This window comes from Takifugu rubripes, chromosome 17 (assembly GCF_901000725.2).
Source record: "Takifugu rubripes chromosome 17, fTakRub1.2, whole genome shotgun sequence".
NCBI classification, from domain to species: domain Eukaryota; kingdom Metazoa; phylum Chordata; class Actinopteri; order Tetraodontiformes; family Tetraodontidae; genus Takifugu; species Takifugu rubripes.
In genome coordinates, this window is record NC_042301.1 from 15181515 (window position 1) to 15206447 (window position 24933).

The following is a 24933-nucleotide window of genomic DNA, read 5'->3' on the forward strand; positions in this document are numbered from 1 at the left end:
CCAGCCACCAAGTGTCCATATTAACAGAAGAGCCTATTACAGATGTGTGGAAAGTTATTGGTTCTAAAGTTGCAATCAAACTTGAAAGTGTATGAATAGTGAAGGTTTTTCTGCATTTTATAGTGAATCATGAAATATTTCATGAAGTGGAAAAAGCCTTTGACAAACTAATCACTTTTCCAATGATTTTATACATAATATTGGAATTCTTTACTCAGTATTTTAATTTGTGGAGACATTTTAAAAGCTACAAAACCAGAAGCCAACAAACACCTTACTCTATGACCATGCTACCGAGTTGATTTCCTAAAGCAATTCCAGTACAGCAGGTCAGTTTATCCCCCCTCCCCACATCAGTTGTGGGGCAACATTCCTCCTCCCCAGCTGCCATCATTTAAGACACCTGAACTACTTTTGTGACCAATCAAATATGCATTGAAGGTGAAGGAATCTGGATGTACTGAAGAGGCACAGCGGAGGAACCCACGTGAACTTGCTAGAACCTCTTTGTCAGCATCCCTTAAGCATACATGGCCAATCTGAATATTACAAGTCAACAAGGCTGACACCTGCACATCTGTAATTGGTAAACATGGTACATTACCCAAAATTGTGGATGGATAGAATTTTGCTTTTAAAGACACAACTTCCAGTTGGGATGAAACAGTGGCAATTTATTTTAATCAAAGACAGCAAGTAAATATTTAAAATTCAAAGGTTCTCTGAATAGGAGCATTGAACACAAAGGCATCATCTGTGGCATCGACTTTGACCGCCTCCATGTCGCCCTGAAAGCAAGAAGATGCAAGTCAACTGGGACTGTCCAAACTTGGACAAAAATCAGTGCCACAATTATGTGGCCAGTTTGCATCATTTCACTTACGTCACAGAAGTATTTTTCTATAATGCTATGAGCAGTCTGGTACACCAGGTCATTGGTGTGGTTCTGCAGCGTCTCAATGCGGTCCAGTCCTCCCAGCTCTTCCACCAGCAGGGCCAGTCTCTCAGTCTCCCCCAACTTCTGTGCAGCCTGGAATGTTGTGTTCAAGCTCCGTCAGCAGCTGCAGCAACTAAGCGGGGTGCAAACATTTTCCTCACCATGAAGATGTTATTGATGGAATCTAGTATGACCAGAATGACTTTGGGGTCCTTGACCTGCAGCAGGCCGATAATTGCCTCCAAGGCACCACTCTGCACCAGAGCGACCACCTGCTCAACAGTGCCCCCGCTGGTGAAGTTGGTCACAGCCCACACTGCTTCCCTTTGAGTCTTGAAGTCACCCTGAAACATCCAAGGTCATTTGAAAATTTAATCAAATGATTTGAAAATATTCCATTAAACAATTCAGTTAGGTTACCAGAACTCCCCTAAACCATTAATATTGAACATTTCTGTGCTGAACCCACATAACCTAAACTACATCCAGGGATCCCAGTATTTAACCATCCTCTGCCACAGGTCTACTCACATTCCTGAGCTGTTCTACTAGTGGGGGGAGCAAGCCGCAGGTGATGAGCTGCTGTATTTGTTTGCAGGGTCCTGCAGCAATATTGGACAAGGCCCATGCAGCCTCCTTTTGCATGCTAGCCTTCGGGTGCCTCATCAGTTGAGGGAGAATGCTCAGAACTCCAGCGTCGATGGCCATCTGGGTCTGAACATCCGAGCCACTCACTATGTTCCCGATAGAGCGGAGAGCTGGGGTCTGTGGAGCAACGTTGCGTCAGCAAATGCAGAAGCATCAGGTCTGCTGATGTTAGGCACACCTCCACTACCATAATGCTGAGCTCCTTGTGGCTCATGAGCTCCACCAGTCGAGGGACGATGCCAGTTTTCACAACCACTTCGATACGGTCATTATCGCCGTCCGTAAGATACGAGATGGCCCAGCACGCGTCGGACAAGACGTCATTGTCGGTGAGATGGAGCAGCTGGATCAGAGAGGGAAGCACCTGGAGAACAAAGAAAGGCATCGATCCTGGCCAGCAAACTTTCCAAGCTAAAGACTCACCTGCTGGACTGCAGACAGGGGTGGACAAGGGTTCTTGTTTCGACATAAGTTGGACAACGTCCACGTGAGGTTACGGAGGTAGCCGACCTAGAAAATCGAACAAAGCCAAAATGAAGAGGGGATCTTGACATTTGTGGCGTTCTGAAAGCTTTTCCTCACAGGCGTGTCTGGAGAGATGCGAGCAAGCAGCGCTGGGACGACATTGCAGTCAATCAGGACGTCTCTATAAACGGGCCCGTCACCTATCAAGCAACGTCGAGGTAGACCTGAGAACAACCTTGACAAAAAACACTCGCCTTCCAAACTTTCATGTTCAAGCTGACCAGATGTCCCGCATGGCTTCATTAGGATGGTAAAGTTTCTATTAAAGTGTAAAAAAATGAAATCGTGTGTTGTTTAACAATCCAAATACAGTTGAATGTTCGACCTGCAATGTTTCCCAGAGCCCAGACCGCCTGCTCACTGATGTGCAACATGGGCGAAGACAGCAAGGCGATGAAAGCCGGGACGGCGCCGTGTTCCACCACCTGAGACGGAAATTCACGTTGAGCCTTCAGCTCAAGCACGTTTCAGAAGTCGGTCGATGCCGCACCTGCTGCGTGTGCCAGGACGTTCCAGAAGCGATGTTAGTCAGGGCCCAAGCTGCTTCAAACTGTAGCGCGGGCTCATCATCCATAGACAGGAAGGCCACAAAGCGGGACAGCAGACCAGCGTCTATGATCTCCTGCAGAGGAGGGTTGCGTTCCTGAGAGAGCAGCTTCCTGAAACAAACCACGTTACAGCATCAGCCACGTCTCCACTTCAGCGCACATGACGACGTGTCAGAACCCCCGTTACTGGACCGTCGCTCACCTGGCCGCCTGACAGCCGCGGGTCTGGGACTCTCTGCAGTCGGAGGTCACATCTTTAATTATGTCTTCAATAGTTAGAGACGCCACCTGCAGAACAAGTCACCGCGCGGTTGAAAGCTGATGTAGTTTTGGAGAACTCGGCGGATATCTTTGGACTGACCGGCTGTTTGGACTTGAAGTCAGGAGAGAGCGCGTCCTCGTCCGGGAGGGAGGACAGCGTGATGTTCCTCCGCTTTAGGAAGTTCTCATTCTTGTGCGCTTTGCGCAGCTCCACACACTCCGTGATCCTTTTCTCCCGAAGTTTCTGCAGGACATTGGGCATTCCGAATCAACCAGACGACCGTCACGCGTGAGCGGAAGCTCCGAAACGTCAACTTACTGCTGGGTCTTTGCCCTTGTTCTTGAATTTGGAGATGCGCTCGTCAGTGACGATTTTTGTGGGCATGGTGGCGTTAACGCACTGCGGACGCGTCCTCCTTTCCCAATTCCCCCGGTGGGCTGTCTTTTTTTTTTTTTTTTTCCCCACCTAACTTTATACCCGGGCAGCGTGTCGCCACAGGTGAAGTCCATTAACCCTGATGATGGAGCGCCACTTTCGCGCGTCTGCGGGTAGAAATGACGCAGGGCTGTTGGTTAGTAAGTTAATTTCTCTACAGTATCTTTATAAGCGTCGCAAAAGATTCAGAAAAAGAATAAATAATTGACTAAATAAATAAGATTAATGCGCGTGACGCAACACGGGAAATAGTATCTGAGGCTGATTTTATTTCGGACTGTAGGGGGCAGCATAACATAACCTTCACGATCAGGTCAAAGTTCAATTATCCACCCGTACTTTATATTCCCAGGCGGGACTTAAATGCCTGTTTTCCAAACAAGGGAGTCTTTTTACGGAATCTCTGAGAGTCATATTTTATCCATATCCTTATTCTTGTGGAATTGTATGATGAGCCATAAATGGACTTCCATGTGTATGTGCCGTAGCCTGAGCTGCTGGTTTATGAGCTGTCAAACTGGGATGTGAAAAGCAGAGGATGAGTGTGAAAGTGAGGAAGACAGTGATGGACTCTCATCTTCCTCTGGAGCAACCGGGAAGAGCCTGACAATAGGAGCCGGAGTGCAGGCTTTCCTCCATCAGCCATGTCATAATCGCAACGTCCCAGTCATAACAGACAGCACACACAAATGTTTTATACATGGAGTCATCAGAATGTTCTCCAAGTTATCATATCTAAGAGGATAGAACCGATAATGTGATAGGAATAAGACAAGAGCTGGAAAACTGAATTAATGTTTATTTACCTTTGCTATATAATATATAATTCGTTAAAATAGTGTGGGGTGTTTTACAGTTCTGGGTGGTTTGACTTCAATAGTTCTCATATCATAAATTACTAAAGTTTCACTGTATACCACAATCACTATGTGCCACAGGTTATACCTGAATCCTTTAGGCCTTTTGACTGTGGGGAGAAAACCTGACAAAAATGATTGTACTCCCTAATCTGCACAGCTCTCTCTCTCTCTGTCTCTGTCTCTCTCTCTCTCTCTCTCTCTCTCTCTGTCTCTCTCTCTGTTTGTGTGTGTTAGGAGGCCTGGACTTTTCACCTGGAAGTGTTGATGGTTGCTCAGAGACACTCTGAAGGGTGTGGAGGGGTTTTGTTGTCTTGGACTCCTCAGTTTGAACAATGTGAGGTGAAAGGAGAACTGACCAACATTCAATATGATTTAATGTAGTTATAGATTCATGATGTTGCTGTGGTCACGGTTCCATTTTTAAAACCTTGTAATTTATTACAAAGCAGATTCTCAGCTTATTTTAAGCTTTAAAGCCACATATTAATAAAGGCAGCCACTGAGATGGTCACTTTTAGGACTTCTTCTCCCCCCATTGCTGTGCAGTCTTTCATTCCTTGCTTTCCATTCTTACTCTTCATTTATCCCCTTTCATTTCCATATCCTCCCTGCTTCCCAGATCAACTTGAGGTGTCTATGGAAAATCATTATTATAGATTGCTCTGCAGTGGCACATCAGCCCACACGTGCACACGCACACGCTGACTCACAGTAGCAGGACAAAAATCTTGGCGATTTGGGAAAGAAAATGGTAGAAAAATAAATTCCAAAAATATAAATACACACTTCAAAATCTCCAGTCCATTTTGACAAAGTTAAAAAAAAAACAGACAAGGACGGGCTTTGTGTGTCGGTGTAAATCGGCAGTTCTCACATATCAAAGACAGAGAAAAGAACCGTGGATGTGGGCTAGAGTGACAGAAAGTGAGTGATTTGAGTGCATGTGTCTCCTGCACTGGAGTTTTGAAGATGGAGGGAATTTCTCCATGAAAAGTACGGTCCTGATATCGGACATATTTTAGATTTGAAGACAGCTCCATGGGAAGGTTGTTTTTCTTTTTTTGTTCTTGTCAGGGCTACATGTTGTCATACTTCTGGCACGGCTGCTGTCATCGCCCCCCCCCCCCCCCCCCCCCCCCCCCCCCCCCCCCGTTCATTCCAAACATCTTCTCGTCCATGTTCCATGTTTCCTCTTCTCCTCTTTGCCTGGCTGACATTTAGCGCCACTCATTAATATTTCCTGCTGTCATTCCCATCACTGCCTATCAATAACAGACAGGTATCAGGTCCAATCTATCATCCTCACAACTGAACAAATGTGTGCGTGCGTTGCCAGAAACACAGTTCAAACTATAGCTGAGGTCAAAATAAGCCATCATTTACCAAATGAGGACATCAAATATAAACCTATATGTTTATACATGGACACATTTGTACATAGAGGAAAGAAACCAATACACATCTCAGGTCACCAGTAAAAAAAGGAACTTTAGAGGACATCAGGGGTTAAACGGTGCTATGAAACTAACTCAACATTGGTTTTATTGGTGCCTTCAAAACCCAAATGTAAGATTTGCACTGCAGCCGTTGGGCCAATGTGGATGAAATGAATCCAAAACGTGCGAAATATCGCAGCAGAAGAATGTTTCACCCTGAAATGGGAGTTGGGACTGAGGCGGGGCGGCGCCGGCGCTCGCTGGTTCGATCCCGCGAGGCTGACGACTGTTTGCCAGCGCAGTAAAAAGTTTTTTCCGTATTGTTCTCGAGGCCGTCCAGTCAAACTGTCATCGGCATGCGAAGGTTGTTTTATTCCACCTGCGAACCTTCAAAGCTGCCGCGCTATTTCAGCACATTGGCGATACGCTGTAAAAAAGGACAGCAAGAGACAGTTTGTAAAGAAAGCGCAAAAGCTAACAAACATTATTGCCCCCCCCCCCCCCTTTTTTTTTAAACATCCACCTATTGAGATGCAATCGCTTATCCCGAGTCGAGCTGCAGCTTTTGCACATTCCCAGTTGAATGTTTTTATATTTTTTATGATTAGAAATGGAGAAGAGCATCTCCTTCCATCATGGGGCCTGGATGAGGACAAGTGCTTTTTTTTTTGTGGAGTAGCCAGTTTCTTCTAACAATATAGGGAATCAAAGCTGCGCGGGGATGAGGAGGGGGCGCCGGGGGCTCGGGACTTCAAAGGTGCACACCGAGTTCACACAGATATGAGGCTCAGACAAGAGGGCACGGCCCACATCGACTCTGAAAAAAAGAGAGAGGGCAGAACTGAGAACATACACATAACATTCACTCAGCGGGGGGGGCCGAGCTAACGCCGTCAACAATAACATCCTTCATTCTTGTGAGTCTGTGACCGAAAGAGCCAGCTGGCTGCCAGACAAGAGGAGGAGGAGATGGGGGCTTTAGGGGTCCGATGGGAACCTTGGTGGGTGTTGCTGTGGGGGTGTGAGCCAGGTATCAGGTGTATCTAGGCTGGGAGGCCCCTTCCATGGGCATTCTATTCACCGACTGCCCAGGCCTGGACAAAGGCTGGAGGTCTGAGGTTCTGCTGGGCCACAGACAGTCTAGGTAACACTAGAAGGTCTTAATGGGTCTAAGGTGAACGAAAGATTGTAAGAAGATTACAACATGGGAAAATGCTAGTGGGGGGGTGGAAAAACAGAGGCTTCCTTTCCCATGAAACTTTTCTGAATCATGCGATCATAAATTGGTTTGTGTGTTTGCACGTGTGTGTGTTTAGATTTATTGATGTGTTTATTTGAAGCTGTGTGGATGCACCTTTGTGCAGATGGCTAGGTTGCTGAACCCCTTCTGCTAACTCGTTTACAGGATTCCACTCACAACGTTCACCTGGACAGGCGACTCTCTCCTGCAGGGCAGCACGCTTAGAAATCAAATCAAACGCCATAGGTTGAGTAAGCGTAAGTGGGCAAAGTCACATCGCAACATCAGCAGAGAGAGACGCTAACGCAGGTTGGAAAAGGAGAAACGTAGACACATCAAAGAGCAGCAGAAGAGAGAAACAGCTGGTGTGTGTGCGGTGTGTGTGACTACACCATCAAAGGGTCCTAAATGTGCTAACCCACCTGACATCAAACATTGGCGTAGGGACACAAACATCCTCATGCACACGCTCTTGTAAACTCATAAATACACACACACTGGAGTAAACACCGTCAGTACAGACGTACTGTAATATGCAAACTCCACCTGTCACGGTGTCTGTGCATGTACCCGCATGCATGTGCGTGAGTGTGTATTTCTCGCCGTCGATTAAAGCGCAGAGAAGTCGCACAGAGATAAATCACCAGCTGTGTGAGGATGTTCGCTAGTTCTTTTTTTTTTTCTCTTCTTCTTCTTTTTTACGTGCGCTGACACGTCCAGACTTTGTTCGCCACAGCTGGGCAGGATCAGCCTGGATTCCCTGGAGAACACACTGCAGAGGACGACCAAAATGATTAGACTTTAGTTTGGGCTGTGAGCTTCTGTTACGCTGAGGCCACGGAGGGCCCGTTGCCGTGGAGACCTCTGCTACCCCTGTAAATCAAAGAAAAGGGGCGTTTTTCCAGACAGTCAACACAAACATCTCTGTCTCACATTGTTGGAAACAACTTGACTCATTTGGTAAACATCATTTTTCACGTGCCGACCAATTTTGAGATCAGAGTTCGAAACAGACAGTCGGAAAGACCTTTGACCTTGGACAATACCTGAGGTAGGGGTCAAATTCAGTGAAAAGGGTCCCGTTGAATTTTGCTTTAGCTCTCACACACGGTCGATATCTCATCCTTTCCTTTACTGTGTTTTGAAAAATCACGATGTGGTTTTATACATTTGGTTTGCAAATCAGCTGAAACTACAGAGCGGAGAAACTACCGGTCCGTCTTATTCACATTCTTTTCAGTGTATTAGGACTTTACGCAAAGGTCAAACTACGTAGTTCACAGTTTTCTGCTCCTCGTCTGTCACAGAGGAATTTGAACCATGAAGAACTTTGATCATCTTCCCACTTTAGTCACGTCTGTGATTAAATGAGAAGTTAACGTTAACCTGCCTGACAAAGACAAAACTTAGTGTCTCGTGGACAATTCAGTTGAAATGATTCTCAAACAACTTTTTTTTTTCAAGTTTATGAACGAGCCAAGTTGTTTTTGTTTGTCAACTGATGCGTAATCTGTCAATTATAGAACGCTTTTGATACTTTCCTGCTTCCAACAGTTTGAAAATCCTCAGCTGTGTGTGTGTGTGTGTGTGTGTGTGTGTGTGCGCGCACGCTCCAATGCCTGCACAGGTGCTTACCTGCCATTCTCTAAGTATAAACAACCAGAGGGAATGATGTTGTTTATCTGACAGGTCAAGGCACTTTGAAACAGTTAAAAGTGCACACACACACACACACACACATGGAGACCACATTGTGCCCTAAGGCTACAACTTTTTCAAGTCCTCTCTCCAAGCACTATCGCGCCTCAACACTGCCGCATTTAACCTACAAAAGTGTCAGCTGCACTCAAATTACACGAAATAGTGACTCACGATGGAAATCACCTTTCTGGTTAAATAGAGTGAAGGATTACATAATAATTTGTCAACAAAAAGTTCATTTCATCTGTGCAGAAGCTCACTTAATCATGCCGACCGAGACTAGAGGGTTTGAGAAATTCTCATTTAAATGACAATCATACAAAATAAAGACCAACAGCAAAACACACACAATAACAGCTTCATTATACTACACAACGTCGCACAAATCATGATTCAAATCTCAGCTGTCTGCGCTTTGGTGGTGAAATTGGTCCAATTGTCAGTGAAAAGAGGGGAGGTTATCCAACCATCATGAAGTCAATGGCAACCCGTTCCAAACCTGCGTGACGGGGCTGCTAACCCTTGTTTCAGGAACTGAGTGACTTAACAAAGCAAGACACGTCAAACGTTTACCACCTGCGGATCAGCTTTCATAACGTCAAACCTTCAGTAGTTTTACTGTAACACCGCCGACTGCTCGTAAAATCAGCGCTTCATTTTCTGGTTTCATGCAAGCCAACATACAGACTCTTCTTTACCCCCCAGGGTGCCGCGCATACAGAGCAAGGCCCTGAGGAAAACGTCTCCACTGCCGCGAGATCATTCACGGCTGGTTTCTGCCCATGTGGATGCTCCAAAAACACCACGGCGGTCCCAAAATGCTCCAGGTTTCAGCTCCAGGTTTAATGCATATAAATTAGCATGCAAAATCCACTGAGATCCAGTTTCATGCTGGTTTACTCCACACTGACGGGGGCAGAGGCAGCACGCAGAGCGACAATTAAAGCTAACTCTGTTAGCAACGAGAGCTAGTGAGGTAGAGAGAGGTCTGGGCCTGTGATGACAGTATCCATACCAGGGACATGACCACATGTGGAGGTGTTCGGTGCGTTCTGTGTGTGTGTGTGTGTGTGCACGCGGGGGGGATTAAGGGCAGCAGGGCAACAAAGGGACACTCTAGCCGAAACGGTACAGACAGCAACTATGAAAACAACACACAAATATGACTGGCTGTCCGACCAAAGCAGGTATACTCACACCTGCGTGTAAACATGTGCTCTTATCAGGAGATCAGTGATTGAGCGATCTCTATCTTCCCAGCCAGGGAGTTTCCTTCCCTGGCTGCAACTGTGCACGTGTGTCCGCGTGCACGCGCGTGAGGTGAGAACGCATTAACACATGCAGGGAGCTTGCTTTTAGGAAAGGTGTAATAAAACTTCGCTGTCAGTCTTTCATGTACGAAGCTTAAGAGCTGTCACACAACCACGGGGGGAAACCACCCTGCTTTCATTGGCCGTCCGCACAGAACCTCGAGGCAGCATGCACGGACGTGCGCCGCTGTCTGTGCATGTATGTGCCTTTGTTTCTCCTCTCGGGTTTCATCAAGAGGAGAAGATACAGTATATATTTTTTTCTTTTACGCAACGGTAGTGTCAGCCGATATTCAAGGACAGAACGGGGGGGTGTCAAAGGGGTCGTGGTCGACGTGCTTGAAGAAAGAGTAAAAAACACCAAAAAAATGCTCCAGATGTTTATTATGTTTCAAAGTAGCTGCAGGAGGAGTGTTAAGCTAAACCGCATCCACATTTCAGGAGGAGAAAGAGCAGGCGAGAACATGTTTGGGGGAGGACAGATGTCCAGTTACACCACGCAAGGATTGAACCCACGATCGATCACAAATAGGAGATAATCAATTTCGCTCCAATTGAATTTGCATCAAGTGCGGAGGAGAGGCTTGTCAACAGAGCAGCAGCGGCACTCGTCTGCTTCATCGATGGTGCGCTTGACACACATTTGTCATGTCAGGACCTCCTACTGATTATTCAGTAAAAATCTATAACCTTTACCCCCCCCCCCCCACCACCACCACACACACACACACACACACACACACCACCACCACCACCACCCCTGAAAAATCTCTAATGTTCTTTTTTTATTTTTGTCCTATGAGCGACCAGGACCCTCTGTGATGTTGGGTAGTTCTTGTGAGTACACACACTATGTATATTTAATTAGTATGTCAAATGAATGCACACACACACACACACACACACACACACACCATCAACATGCAAACACTGTTCTATTGATCCACTAATCTAGTGATGTGGGGGAAATTCAAGACCCTCAGTTAGTTAAAAATCATTAGTGCTGCAACAGGATAAATGGGGGGGGGGGAGGATTTGGTGAGAATAGAAGATGTTTTGTGGATTAACTGGCTAAACTGAAGGGTGGGAAAATGAAGATTACAGATTACAGGACCAGACAACAAATAATGGCTTTCGTTGCGCATCGGTTTGATTTTCTCTGCCTTTCTGTTGTCGTGTCCTCTTTGCCTTGGGCCGCCTCTCCATCTTATACACTTGCACACATGCGCGCACACACACACACACACACACACTGCATATAAGAACGTTCTGCAGATGGGGAGAGTTTGCGCATTGGTCGATAGCACTTGGAGAGTGATCTATCGACAGAGCAGGAGCGTGTGAACGATGAGTCCAATATACTTCAATTTAGCTCCACTTGCTTTAATTACTTCCACTATGTGTGTGTGTGTGTGTGTGTGTGTGTTACTCCCAGAGAGTGATGCTGTTAGACAACCTGTGGATAAAAACACAGCTTTGGGTGAACATGGTGACCACACAGAGCAGATTATATTCAAAGATGCCGATCGATGAATGACTTGTTGTGTTTTCATGATTTATAACAGTGAGTCCACTCACACACGCAACAAACCTCTTTGCCGTTGTCATTAATATGCCCGACCCAGATGTATTTGACCAGATGTTTCGGAGGAATAGTGAAGAAACAGTGTGCACTGTATAATGTTGTCAAAGGTGTATAAAAGGAAGGCCGGCTCACAGGAGCCACAGTAATTACTTGTTAATGGATTTACGCTGTGTGCAGATTAATCAGATCAGAGATCAGAGATTTCATCCTGTAAAGCTGCAGGGAGGAGAACAACCTGCACCGGCAGATTAAAAGAGTTTGTTGTGCGTTCGCACTTGCAGGTGAAGCCAAAACACGCATTATGTGGCCCTCAGGAAAATCATTTTGTCAACAAAATCTATTAATTTAATTAATGCTACGAGCTAAAAACTGTAATTATACATTTCAGTGAATGAAACCAAACTGGCGTTGTTTGCATCTCTTTTTATAAATGTACAGTGAGGGAAAAAAACACCGCAATGCCCACATTTTTCTAATCATAAGCTTACTGAACAAATTAGTTAATTTCAGTTGTCAGATTGTCTTTTATTGTCTTATTCTGTGTCGAAGTCTTAATAAAAGACACTAAAGTAAATGGGTTTTGATAGAATCGACCTTTGTAAACTTGGAAAGACAAATATGTGGTGATTCTAATGATCAAAGGAAGAGATTTACTAGAAAATTACTTCCCTGCCCAGTTTTATTCCATGTTGTGGGTAATTTGTGGTTTGTGGATGTGAACTGAAGACAGTGGTTAGACGGGTATTTGACATGAAATCTGCGCCGTGCCTTCTGCTCGACACGTCTGCCATGGCTGCTTTGGAACTGTCGATGATAACAGGGTTGAAAATATGCGCGCCGCTGCGGATCTTTCATCAGCAATGTCAGGTACCAGTTTTCCATTGACAGAGACCAGGAGAAAACAGCAGGGAGATTCAGACAAGCTCGCCTGGCATTTGATGTGACTGGACTCTTCTTCTCGGCTCTTTCTGACCTTTTAACACTTCCTTCTGCACCGTACAAGAGTCGCAGTTAATGCTGGTTAAGAGACGGATGTCTGCATTAACAGGGCAGGAAGGTAATCGGGTTTGTAACGTCTTGTTGACATTTAAGTGCAAAAACCTGAGCTAGGGACGCGAGGTGCTCTCGCATTAAACACTCCATTCCGAGCCCGGGCACGTTTGAGGCTCAGGAAGTCCAGTTTGTTGGATTAGAGTTCACAGACATGCAGCAGTAGGCAATGTTCTCACAGCTCACAGTCACTCAGGAATATTTCTGTCTGGACCTAAAGTGACGACCTACAGCTGCAGATTGTAGCAACCTCACAAATTATAGCTTAAGATGTCGGTGAAGGTAATCATGCGTGATGGCGTCAGTTCACTACTATGGAGGCATTTATATAGATTTGTTTTTTAAAATACTTGTTCCTGTTTTATATAATCTATGGAAATAACAGTATGATAGTGATGATGTCTTATTTTAAATGGATAAGGAACATTTTTGTGTGATATTGATCTGAGGCTGCTGTTTTGTTAAAATCAAGTCCTTTTGTACGCGATGGCGTAGTTTTGGAGGTGAAAGGGTCACAAGCTTAATCAGGAAAACAATAGGTCAAGCAAGTCTTGTGGAATAAATCTGACAAGGTTAAATTTTGGATGTCAATGTTAAGAATTCAGTCATTGTGTGGATGATCATTCCACGTTTAAATATCCAAACAGAGCAGGTTTGGAATGCCTTGAGGGATTTGGGTTTTCCAAATAAGGTAAAAACATCAACAAGGATGTACTGATTCCAGTTGAGGTCAAACACGCTTTGGGTTTTGGAGGTCAAACCGCACTCTGACCTTGCATCTTAGGGCTTTCAACATTGGAAAGAATGAAATGTCTACCAAAAAAAATGCTAACCTTTCTTGTTATAGCATTCTTCTTTACCCAGTATTACCATCTTGCCATTATTATTTAGAAAAATGAGCCCTCAGAGAGCGCAGACCTTTGCCAAGCAAGGTTTCTTTCTCTCATATGACAGTAGTATAGCAAATATAGGTAGTTAACCCTAAACCTAACCTCCCTGGTGGAGGTTAAAATGATATACAAGCATAATCATTTAGCATGAGCAGCCACCTCATCAAAGTTCTTCCCACAGAGTGAATTAAGGCCATATTTAGCTATTAAAAAGGGAATAATAGCTGTGGGAAATAGGAAGCTGAGACTCAGTCCACATGATCAGGAGGGTTTCAACCAGGATTGAAGTGCAGATTTACTCCTTTTAGTCCATAGATTTCTAATGCTGGACGCCAATACACCTGAATTATTACAATCTTTGGAAATTCCAAGTGCTTGTGTGTGTGCTTGTGTGTGTGTGTGTGTGTGTGTGTGTGTGTGTGTGTGTGTGTGTGTGTGTGCGTGTGTGTGTGTGTGTGTGTGTGTGTGTGTCTAACATGGGTTTATCTAGGTTAAGTCATCTGTTTGCCAAAATTCAGATGAGTTCATAGCTGCCTGCTATGTCTAAGAATTTGGGACGGAGATTTTTAGTCTGAATTCACCACAGCTGAGTCACTGCAACATTAATCTCAAGCACAGAAGTGATGACAGACAGTGCATGCTTCTGTTAAGCGTGCACGCGCATGCATGCGCGTGTTGACGACTGCAGGAAGAACACCTGTGTGGATGTGTACCGGCAAAGATCAGTGACTTCTCCACCTGCGCTGTGGAAGTCACACACTTTAAAGGCGGCGGCGGTTGGAAGAGTTGGAAATGTCTTCAATGCAGGGTTCATTTTGAAGACAATTCCTATCTGTCAGAACCTCAAACGCTTCTTTCTTTGTTTTATCCATTCTTTTTTGGGTCTTCCAAAGCCTTTTTTTTCTCAAATATTGCTTTTCAGCACTTGGTAGGTCTTTTTGAGAATTCATTTGTCAACAAAGAAAAGCATTAAAAGGCAATAAAAGCATTGTTGACAATGGAAACAAGCAGAGACAGATTTTATTGCTCCATTTTTTTTGCTTTTCGGGCCACAAATTGAGACCAGGTTCAGCGGAATGAGATCATCCGTGAAGTGAGTTTTCTTTCTGTGACCGTCTCTGCATGGAGCAGCGCAACGGAGATCCAACCTATCCATGGAAAACCCCACAGAACACACACAAGCATGCACACACACACTCACACCTTCATCCACAATAATCAAACAGCCCTCTAGTCAGGAGAACCCCTGGCTCACCTTCACACAGATTTAGAGATCACACACACAGAGGGCAGAAAAGAGAAGGAGATTTTGTACTGACATGAATCTACGCCGTCGTTTTTGACTCATAAACATGCCTCCGCCTCCCTGCAAACACACACATCAAAGGAAGATTGTAACCCAACAGGTTGACAACACTGAGAACCCACATAGCCTACATCCATTTCTTCTTCTATATCTTCCCACCTGTTTCGTATAAACTTTCATGTTGGTGTCTTTCTCTCCCTCTCAACACTAGACAGAACACCCATGCTGGTACTCAGGTGCTGTCTGATGTTCTATTAATCTCATTCTACGTCGTGTGCATTTATCAGAGGATTAGATACACGCGGAACCCTTGTTTTAAGTATCGACACAATGAAGCCGCCCTCCTGCCTGTCCAGTTAGGCAGATGTAAAGCCGCAGCATCCTGTAATCTTATCTGTAACATGTTGCCGAGCTGATGAGCCTGCATGCAGGCGCTGAACATGGGAACGGCTGCTTGAAGTGCGACGCAGCTGCAGACATAAAACAGCTCGGAACAAAACTATTATGTCAGACCAGATGTTGAAGAGAGCTTCAGTACTGTGAGAGATTAGCCGGATTCTGCTGAGGCTGTTAATCCTTTCATCGGGCATGGGTTCATAGAGGCGTACACTTGATTACATTCAAAACGTAGCATCAAAACTGGCTTTTGAATTTGAAATATTTTTGTTTTTGCAATTGTTTGCCAGAAATGATCCCTTACTTCATTTTTGCTTGACCTGAGATTTATTTTGTTGTCTTTTTCGTTCCTCTTTGATTCCTCAGCGAGTGATGTCAAGTCAGTGTCAGGCGTCGTGAGAAGGGAAGAATCACGAGACGCAGAATAACGCCAGAATAAAGGGGGGTAAAAGTCTGTAGCAGTGCTGCTGCCTTGTCAATCACTCCTCTAATTGCAGTTGTCCATCAAGGGAAGAGTATATTGTCTCTTTGCCTGCACGATTTCAGGCTTTGTTTTGTTAGTCTGGCGAGTAACACAGGGCTGATCTACCTTCCTATTAAGGTTTACAACCTAAAAAAAGACTGAAGCATCACTTAGAAACATCTAGTGTGTTGCTATTTTGTCACGTGGGATTTGGATGGGTGTTCAAAAACGGCTTTACAATAAATATTGGAAAACAGCAAGAAAACGTCTCAAAACAAAAGATTTTGTGATATATATTTTGTTATATGTGTTATATCAGCAGGGTTCGAAAATGTGTTGTTTTCAAAGCGGATCCATTTGAATTTAAAACCTTGTCTTGTGCAGTCAACCTCAGATTCGCGTCATTAGGACTTATCCTTCTAAAAATAAACAGGATCTGCAAAACCTTTGACAGGCTTGAGTGATGCATACAAATTTAGCATTTGCAAATAAGAAGAGGAAATGAAGAAAACCCTCGGTGTGTCTTTTCTGGCTTTTTCTTTTTTTATTTAATCTCATACCTGCAAAAATATATTCTCAAAATAAATAAATATATGAAATAAATATACTGTATGTCATAGGAAATAAAAACTCATAAATAAGAATAAATTCTGCCAAAGGTTTGTCAAGGCGTCCCCATTGGACAGATGCTCCCACTTCCTTCACACACAGTACTCCATCACAGGACACCACAGTAGAAGCCAGCATAAAACGCCACAGGATCCATTTTTTTTTAAAGAAAAGGAAAGAAAAGTCAGTTTTCTGAGCAGCATCTTTGGATCAAAGTGAATCCATCCTTGTCATTTCCATGGTCAGGCAGACCATACACGACTGCCTTCTGGTGCATAAAACTATCGTTTGTGTAAACCAGCCACGCTGAGTAATGAAATATGACTTTTTTTTTCTTTTTTCATCACCTGTTAAAGTAGCAGCCATTGTACGGAGGTTGGAATATACAGAAAACAGCTGTTGCTAGTCCTAATGATTGACATCTGTCCCATTTTACATGCAGTTTGGACGAGCAGATAGCTGAATATAATCACTAAGAATCCAAATGAAATGCATAATAATGCCTGGCCACCAGAGTCTCTGCATAGTCCAAGAAAGTGGTCGTTTGACAGGCAAGAATATTTGAACCTGTGTCCACATGGAAGATGCCTCATCTCCTGCAGGTTCTTGGTGCTGCATAGTCCACTTTTCTGCTCCAGAGAGGGTCTGTTTACTTCCACCATGCACGCAGTAAGGACAGACTCTTGGATGCATTCCTTCTGGTCCTGTTTCCCCCCCACCCACCCCCCTTTTTTTTCTTTTTTTTCAGGACATGAATTCTCCCAGGGCAACATTGGGACTGTTGCTTCAGAGCTTCAGCGTAACCCCCCTCGATCTCAACTCTGGCTCAGTATGTCCCTGTACAGTTCCGGTACTCGATCCGGGTCGACAGGCCTTGGCAGGAAGTGAGTAAACCTCTGGTGTCGCCTCGATCTTGTGCCATCTCGAGATGTCCCATCTTTGTTGAGAGCAACAAAGTAAAACGCGCCTTTTTCTCCATGCCGATAGATGTTGGACGAGTAGGTGTTGTACCAGTTTTCCTCAAACTGCTCCCTAAAAACACATTCCGCAGAGAGCTTTTCCTATAGGGAGCGAGAAAAGCAGAGAAATTTGTAAAATTCAGGAGGCCAAAAGATGCCAAATGCTGGTTGTGGCATTCAAAAAATCATATACATTTAATAAGAAACAATTACACTCACCGAGCCATACAGTTCTCCCTTGTTGTTCATGGCGAGGTATAGACCACTGTCTACTCCTCGGATGCTCACCAGCCCCACAGCCAGACTAATGAACTCCAGAATACCTGCACACAAATACATACAACACATTCACTTAACAAACACGTGAAGCTTGAGGAACATCGAGCATCTATTCATAATACTTTCATTGAGCAGATTAACAGAGCCTGAACTCGGCAATAAAACACAGCGCAGCTTGTAAAAGTCTCAAACGGTGTGAATTCAGGAGCAGCATTGGTGCGAGGCTCGCGGCGCTGAAGGAAATGTCTGACAAATCTATTTCTGATCCGAGAGACAGAAGAATAAACCTGGAAAAGCAAAGATTACGACCTAATCTCCATGGCAAAACATACAAATATGGGATTTTTGATGGGTCCAATATGCTGATATTTACACATCTACAGTCAGCCCTCTCCACCAGTACCCTGGAGGAGTAGCAGCTGCACACAGGAGCATATGGCACTTGGGAATTTGATAACAGCAGCAGTATAGCTGTATGTATCCCAATATCAATAATTTTGATGCTATATGCACAAGATATATGCTGCACTAGTGGAGCTGCTTTTATTCAGGATCTGACAGCTGAACTTTCCATTTTTTCCCTACTGTACCTCCAGCATCAGCAGGTCCATTTCATTAGACCTGCTCTAAGCATAGGAAATGCCAATAATAATTCTATTAATGTACCGAATCTGCTGTGGTCTTTCCTTGTTCCCTGCACAGTGCCGTCGGGACGGATCTCCAGGTGGAATCCGGTCCTGCAGTAGAGCTGGCGTCGCCTCAGAATCCCCTTCAGATGGCTGAGGTTTGCCAGGCTCCGGGAAAGCCTTTCCGACGATACTAGGTGCTCCTGCTGCTGACCGTGGCCCCCCATCATCAGTCCCATCGAGTTGTAGTCCACAGCCCCCACTGGCGTGAGAACGAAATGAGAGCCAATGTGCGCGGGGCCAAAGCTGTCCAGAAGTCCGTTGGCGAAGCTCCCAACCTCCGCCGCTGCCCCCATTACAACTCGATCCCGTTTATACTACAGATACTAGTCGCGGTCCAGATGATGAGCAGGAGGTTCGGTGCGGGCCGGTGAGCGCGGCTCTATCCGTGGAGCGGAGCACAGGAAAAGTTGAGCGCGAGCGAGGGGAGAAAATCCCGAGCAGATGAGCGTTTTTGCGCAGTCGCCAGCAGCGCCGGTAATTACGCAGCCTTTTAATTGGAGCTGATCTCTGATGGTGACGTTTGCTAGAATCCCCCGCGTCAGTCAGTGTTCCTCCTACCTCGTCTCTCCTGCTATTTATCCCTTTCTCCTTTCCTTCACCCGCTCCCTCTCTCCTCTTCTCCTCGGGATACACCCCTTTTCTCTGGAGTCCCGCGATCCCCCCTCTCTCTCCCCTACAATACATCACAGCTCTCTCTCTCTCTCTCTCTCTCTCTCTCTCTCTCTCTCTCTCTCTCTCTCTCCAATTTACTTTAGATCCTACTGTGCTTGGCTCCAGCAGCAGCACGAAGCATATGCGCAATTGCTCTCCACTCGCAGTACCGTAGATATGTAACCTTATGAAGACGCGTGCCGAGCTGCTCTTTATGTAAACCAGCCACATTTCCCCCATTTGCTGATCATTTTCGTCGAAATTGAAGCAATGCTTCTTCCGCGCATCATTTTAATACTCCACGTGTGGTTTGAGGGTCTAGAACTCTACGCTGGGGTTTGGAGTGGAAATAAAGACCAATACAGTGTCCAGTTTTGCCCCAGAACGCCTCACAGTTGCACTGGGAGCGCAGCTGAAATTATCTACTGTTAGAATTATAGGCGCAACTCAGCAAACCAGGGTGGTTAAGAGAGTGAGTGCTGCTACTGTCCAACATCACGAGTGTGAAACTGCCGCTGCTCGAAACCCTTAGACAACCCCATGCCCCCATTTCAAAAATGACTCAGGTGCGGAGAGATAGGAAACCCCCATTTGCGTAATTTTCCCACCCCACTGTTGATTTATTGTCTCCGTTTTATGTAACGCGCGCGCGCGCGCACACACACACACACACACAAGCACACACACTCACACACACACACACACACACACACACACACCTGTGCAAACGACATCACTTGACTGTCAATCCCCTCAGTGATCTTTTCGCGACGCTTTGAACAGTGCATGAGCCCACATAGCCTTAATTGTGGCCTTTAAAAACGAATCAAAGACGCAGATGCTTCAAAGCTCTTGCGGGGAAATTGAGTTATAACAACCAGAGAAGGGTGGCACCCAATGGGACGTTAACCGATAACGTCCATGATCAGTTGGAAGGCTCTTTTTTTTAATTCTCTGTTGAATTCATCACAGCCTGATCCCTTTTGGCATCGGTCCGCATCCAGCACGATAATTCAAGGACCGTTTTAAAGTGTGCATTTATCTGTCCAGTCATGCAGGGGGTCCGTTCGGGCCCATATTGATTTTGGCAGCTATTCAAAAAGGCACACGGACTCGTGAGCGCGCACACAGCTGCCCCCTCCCAGGGGGGTTGCGCTGATAAATGAGTTAAAGGTGCAGAGGTGTTTTGCGTGCGGACGCTTTATGAAGGTCATTTCCCTCCCGGTTTCTTGCAGCAGAGGACAGAAATGCCGAGAGAAACGTTTGTGAACCGTTTGGTTTTTGCCACTGAGCTCTGTGCTCAGGTGTGCAGCCTGGTGTGCCTGCCTCATATCTACGCTCTCCAGCTTCCCCCCATAGCTTCAGGATTTATGACGTGCAAAAGGAACTTTTTAAGGAGACTGAATCGATCAAACTCCCCCGCAGCCCGTTCAGACCCAGATACATTGGAATATCGATTTGGCTAAAATGAAGATGTCAATTACAATGCCACGATTCGACTCGTGTTTACAAGGTGCCAGTAATCGGTTCCCAGGGTCACATGGCTCGCTTTAAAACATATCTTCCATATAGGTTTGCTGGGAGTGAGAGTGTGAAGCCAACCATAGCACAGAGGAAGGAAGAGGCCCCCAGGGTTATCCCCCACCCCTCAGCCAAGCCACCTACACACGGGAAGAGAGAGAGAAAAAGAAATTACAACCTAATCGAAAGCTCGGTTAATGGAATAACTGAAAAAGTAGCCCGGAGGTTATTAATCTAGGCTTTTATGGAGCGGGGTGTGTGAAACTCCAGGGGTCCTTGACATGCAAATATCAAAGCACAGCTTGCAAAGCATAAAATTACATATATTCTTAGTTTAATCATTCTAAAACTGCTCTTGAAAATCCATTACAGTTCAAAGAATTCAAGAGATAGACAAAATAAAATTCAAATTATTTGATTTGATTTAAATTCAAATGAATGTGGTTACTTGCTATTGCTGTGCAGTTTAGAACCATTTTCAGCCTCCACTTGTTAGCCAATTAGGCGCGCTTCTGTTGTGACTCGTCATCATAATAGTTATCCCCCACACACACACAAAAAAATCAAAGCGACTAATTAAGGGCTTAATATATAGTAATGAATATTTCGATGGCTCCGTGTCAACAATGAGATTTGTGATAGCAACTGTTTGATCTGTGTTCAGCCTTTGTGTTAAATATGGCTTAGAGCTTATTCACCATCCTTGATGTGTGAACAGGTGACAGGCCCATCTATTACTCTTCTCTCCTTTATTCTACAATCATCAAAGTCATCAGAAAGCCCCATCAGGTGAGCATTAGTCTCACATATAAAGACATAAATGGGGGGTTGATCTTTGATATTCGTTTGATATCTGTTCTCCACTGACTCCCTTCACCCCACCCTTCACATGTGGAAATCTGATTCTGACCCTCCTGGAAAATCCAGAGAAACGTAAATGACCTCCATCCATTCCACTTGTGAAAACCAGTGTGTCCAGCTGTTGTGATGAAGCGATGTATGTGGTGAACGTGTTTTTAAACCGTGTTTTGAATGCGATTTGCCAGCTTTTGCATATGCCGCAGGCTGCATGCAGTCAGTTTACTATCCCTTTTTTTGCCCCAATCACGGGCGTAATTAATATCATCTCTTGCAAAATGGCACTCTAAATGTGTCGCATTTCACTTGATTTACTATCATCATAATAATAATATAATACCACACTGAGTACAGCAGTCCTGTCTATCCCACAATCACCCCAGAGGTTCACCCTGAGCATTTTACCAGTGTTATTTGTTCATCTTGTATTTAATGTTTTATTTAACCTGCTTGATGTTGCCTTACGTTTTAAATCAACGATTGATTGAAACCCAGGCCGTCACTTTTTGACAATAGAAAATGACAACAATCCTGCAAAATAGTAGCACATTTCTTGACGTTAGGGCTAAATCTGGGAATGTGGTTTGAAATTTACGTACTATCAAGCGGCAGAGGTAGATTATTCTTCAAAGTGAATGGCTAAAACCGTCAAACTATTAACTCCAGTCTATAATTGACTGGTTCCCAGCGCGGAGCGGAGCCACTGAGCGATCGTGTCGAGTCTCGCGATGAATCCCAAGAAACGCGATAGTTCTGCGCCCAACGCAAAGTTCGAGCGTCGTCGCAGCTGCACAGCGGCGCAGCAGCAAGTATGGCGGCCTTCCGAAGAGTGGCAGCGCTGGCCGTCAAGATAAACCTCAGGTCCCCTGCGAAGAGCGAGTTCCTCGGTGGAGAAAAGGCGCGGAGGTGTGTGGCTGCTGGGATGTTCGTGGCTGCGGGAGGCGTCGCGGCGCTCTACTTGTACAACGGTATGACGAGCGGAAGAGAGAGGAGGAGGCAGAGCATCAACGGTCTTCTACAGTCCATCCCTGCAGTTGAAGCCAAAGAGAAGGTAGGAAACGACATAAAAATGTGTTTTATAATAATGGTATTCCCTGTAACAATATCTCTGGAATATATTTAAATAAAACTGGATGAAGGCGAGAGAAGAGAGAGTGCTTTTTCCCCCCAAATCCCTCCGCCTATGGGTCAGAGCCGCAAAGCAGCAGACAGACTGGTCCTTTTTTTTCCATTTCCAGCCACAGTGGTCACGGATAAAGTCTGTCATTGATTCCCAGCACACCCAGTGGAAACAGTTGGCTGGCTCGCTGCTGGGATGACGTGCGCGCGCAGATGCTGGAGTGGCGCTCTCCGCTCGCGCTGGTGCTGAAATGACGCAAGAGGGTGTTTACTTTCAGTCAGGTTGGCAGAGGGCAACTAAAACAGTCTTGCAAGTTAAGGATCTGTGTTGAGAACGTTTGTAGTCAGCAGGAACTTTTAAAAAGTTATTGTTACACTAAAAGACAGACGTTTTTATTTCTTTCCTTCACTCACTGATTGGGTGTCAGATGTTTTGGGTCAGAAATATGTGGGAATCTCCACACGTTCCACCCTTTCGTTAGACATAGTAAATGTGAAGATAAATCATCGTGTTGATCTACTTATCTAACCTTACAAACATCAAATAACGTGTCAGATGAAAGATCCAAAAGTTTAGTGCCCACTTAAGCACACAGCATCTCCACTCTCAGTTATAACATAACATTTAACATAACTATGATAACAACCATGATAACATAAAAGCTATCATAGTTGAACTTATCAAGTCCAATTATGATAAACATTATAGACTGAAACATGTCTGTCTTATATAGATATTTTCTATCTTACATTTCTTGTTTCATTAATGTAGAAAAGCAGATATTTTTTTCTTGCCAAAGATTAATCAAGTACTGTTGCTTTATTGCTTTTACTACTATATTACTGCCAATAACAAATGTAAATTTTCCTAATCTCAAACAGAAGCGTGATTTTGTCTACTTTCCTTTTCATTAATTTTTATCCAATCATGTTAGTCGACCAAGCAGCCATTTTGTCTAGCAAACACAAAAACAAATGATCAAGGCCTCTTGGTCAAAGGTCAAAGTCCCTCTGGAATATTGACCACCACCAAAATAATCATCTTTTCCTCAGCCCATTAGCAACACTTCCTGGAAATTTCATCAAAATTCCTTCACCACTTTTTGAGTTATTTTGCTAACGGTCAAACAAACGCCGGCTGTCGCATAACCTCCTTTTGGCGGAGGTAAAAATGGATAAATGACTTTAGATGTAAACAAAAAATAAAAGCCTGCACGAAAGCTGACAGGCAACCACCTAACTGGGGAATGTTGGCGACACAGCTACCCAGTTTGGCAGTGTGATAACTCCAGTGGGGAAAGATATAAACTGCCATCTGTTACCCAGTGAAGGTAGCCCGTCAGCTTTTTCAGGAATGGGCTTTATAGAAAATTGGAAGACTCGTCCCCAGGGCACATCAATATTGTAGGGAAAAAATAACCCATGTGTACTAATAAAATAATTTTTGCATTGGGCAATAAGAAGTACAGATTATCCTTGAAGTCGTGCAAAAAGTTGACCTTTGTGTTCAAAACTTGACTCCATTTCAAGAAAAAGAAAGAAATGTAGTCTCCTATGGGAAATAATCCAGACTAGGCAAAAGGCACGGATGTATTTTTTTGTAAAAATGCATAGTAAGTTTTACACACTTTGCCGCGGTGGCATCAGAGAATATGAGTACTGTGCAGAACTTTATGAACTCTCTTCATTAGTGCCACTCAAAGCTGGGAGCGGCTGTGCTTGTACCCTTGATTACGCTCATTCCTGTGAAGCAGTGCTCTCATCTCCTCTTCTTGACTTCATCAAAGCTTTATGAATGAATATATCTGCTTATTATTATGCTAGCAGAGCCGAGAGAGATCCTTGGAGTCCTGGGCCCCCAGTGGGAGGCTGAAAAAAGGTTTAAAGTTGAAAACCTCTCTGTTAATTACCATCTGAATACATTCTTCGCTGCAGCTAATCAAGCCGAACCCACAGCTCCTCATAGATGCAGCTAGCAAGAGATGAGAATGATACAAAAAGTAGTGATGAGCTATTGATGTGGACCTGGGGTCCATTCTGTGCTGCAAATGTGCTGCTCTGTGTTTTAAGCTGAGAGAACTAAACAGAGTGGATTCCAATGATATGATATAAACCTTCAAAACTATCCAAAAGCTGATATTCTTGAGATTCTGCTGTCTGGAAAATGACCAAATGTGACTGGAGTTTCCAGACTGATTAATCTTATGTGTACCTCTCCTCTCGTATCACTTTAATGTGTTCCTGTTTTGTACTGTAAACGTTTTGAGCTGATGTATCCTGCTGTCACATTTGGTCCTCCCTGTTTTCTGCTCATTCTATTGTCAAGTTTTATGTCTGCAGGATCGCTTGTCTGACTTTGAGGATGGAGATGTGAAAATGTCCTCCCATGAGCATCGTTTCCGCATGTTTACGTCTGTGGAGTATGAAGGACAGCTGTACATGACTCCGCAGAACTTTATTGAATCGGTCACCATGAGTGAACCACGAAGTATGTTCCTCTTGTTTTTAACATACTTTACTACCAATGGGGCATCCCTGACTCTTTTAGGATTGCTATTTCTAATATAAATGTTGCACTCCGCTTAAAATCTGCAGCTTATTTGTTTATTTTTTAACGTAATCAAGTTAAAAAACACACAGCAGCTCCAGGTTTAAA

General features: G+C 44.6%; 3 protein-coding genes across 5 annotated transcripts in view; 1 reads left to right on the forward strand and 2 right to left on the reverse strand.

Annotated features, from left to right (window-relative positions):
* Positions 1-653: 653 nt before the first annotated feature.
* kpna7 (karyopherin alpha 7 (importin alpha 8)) lies at positions 654-3394 on the reverse strand. The gene is made up of 12 exons (XM_003972501.3): positions 3239-3394; positions 3020-3163; positions 2861-2946; positions 2601-2769; positions 2436-2535; positions 2168-2250; positions 2009-2095; positions 1773-1949; positions 1469-1702; positions 1099-1281; positions 884-1030; positions 654-788 (listed from the first exon to the last, which is right to left on the reverse strand). The coding sequence occupies exons 1-12, from the start codon at positions 3302-3304 to the stop codon at positions 705-707; spliced, it is 1560 nt and encodes a 519-aa protein (XP_003972550.1). The 5' UTR covers positions 3305-3394; the 3' UTR covers positions 654-704.
* A 13544-nt stretch (positions 3395-16938) lies between these two features.
* Positions 16939-18770, reverse strand: LOC101070231 (fibroblast growth factor 20). The gene is made up of 3 exons (XM_003972500.2): positions 18106-18770; positions 17380-17483; positions 16939-17262 (listed from the first exon to the last, which is right to left on the reverse strand). Exons 1-3 carry the CDS (start codon positions 18419-18421, stop codon positions 17017-17019), a joined length of 666 nt encoding a protein of 221 aa, XP_003972549.1. The 5' UTR covers positions 18422-18770; the 3' UTR covers positions 16939-17016.
* Positions 18771-21893: 3123 nt separating this feature from the next.
* Positions 21894-24933, forward strand: part of micu3a (mitochondrial calcium uptake family, member 3a) — a 16993-nt gene continuing 13953 nt past the window's right edge. For 2 of the 3 annotated variants that reach the window (XM_003972573.3, XM_029850885.1), the window contains exons 1-2: positions 21895-22209; positions 24618-24765. In XM_003972573.3, coding sequence (XP_003972622.1) covers positions 21970-22209; positions 24618-24765 — 388 coding nt within the window. In that variant the 5' untranslated portion in view covers positions 21895-21969. Of the gene's footprint in view, positions 22210-24617; positions 24766-24933 lie in introns of all 3 variants that reach the window. The other variant, XM_029850884.1, reaches the window with a different exon arrangement.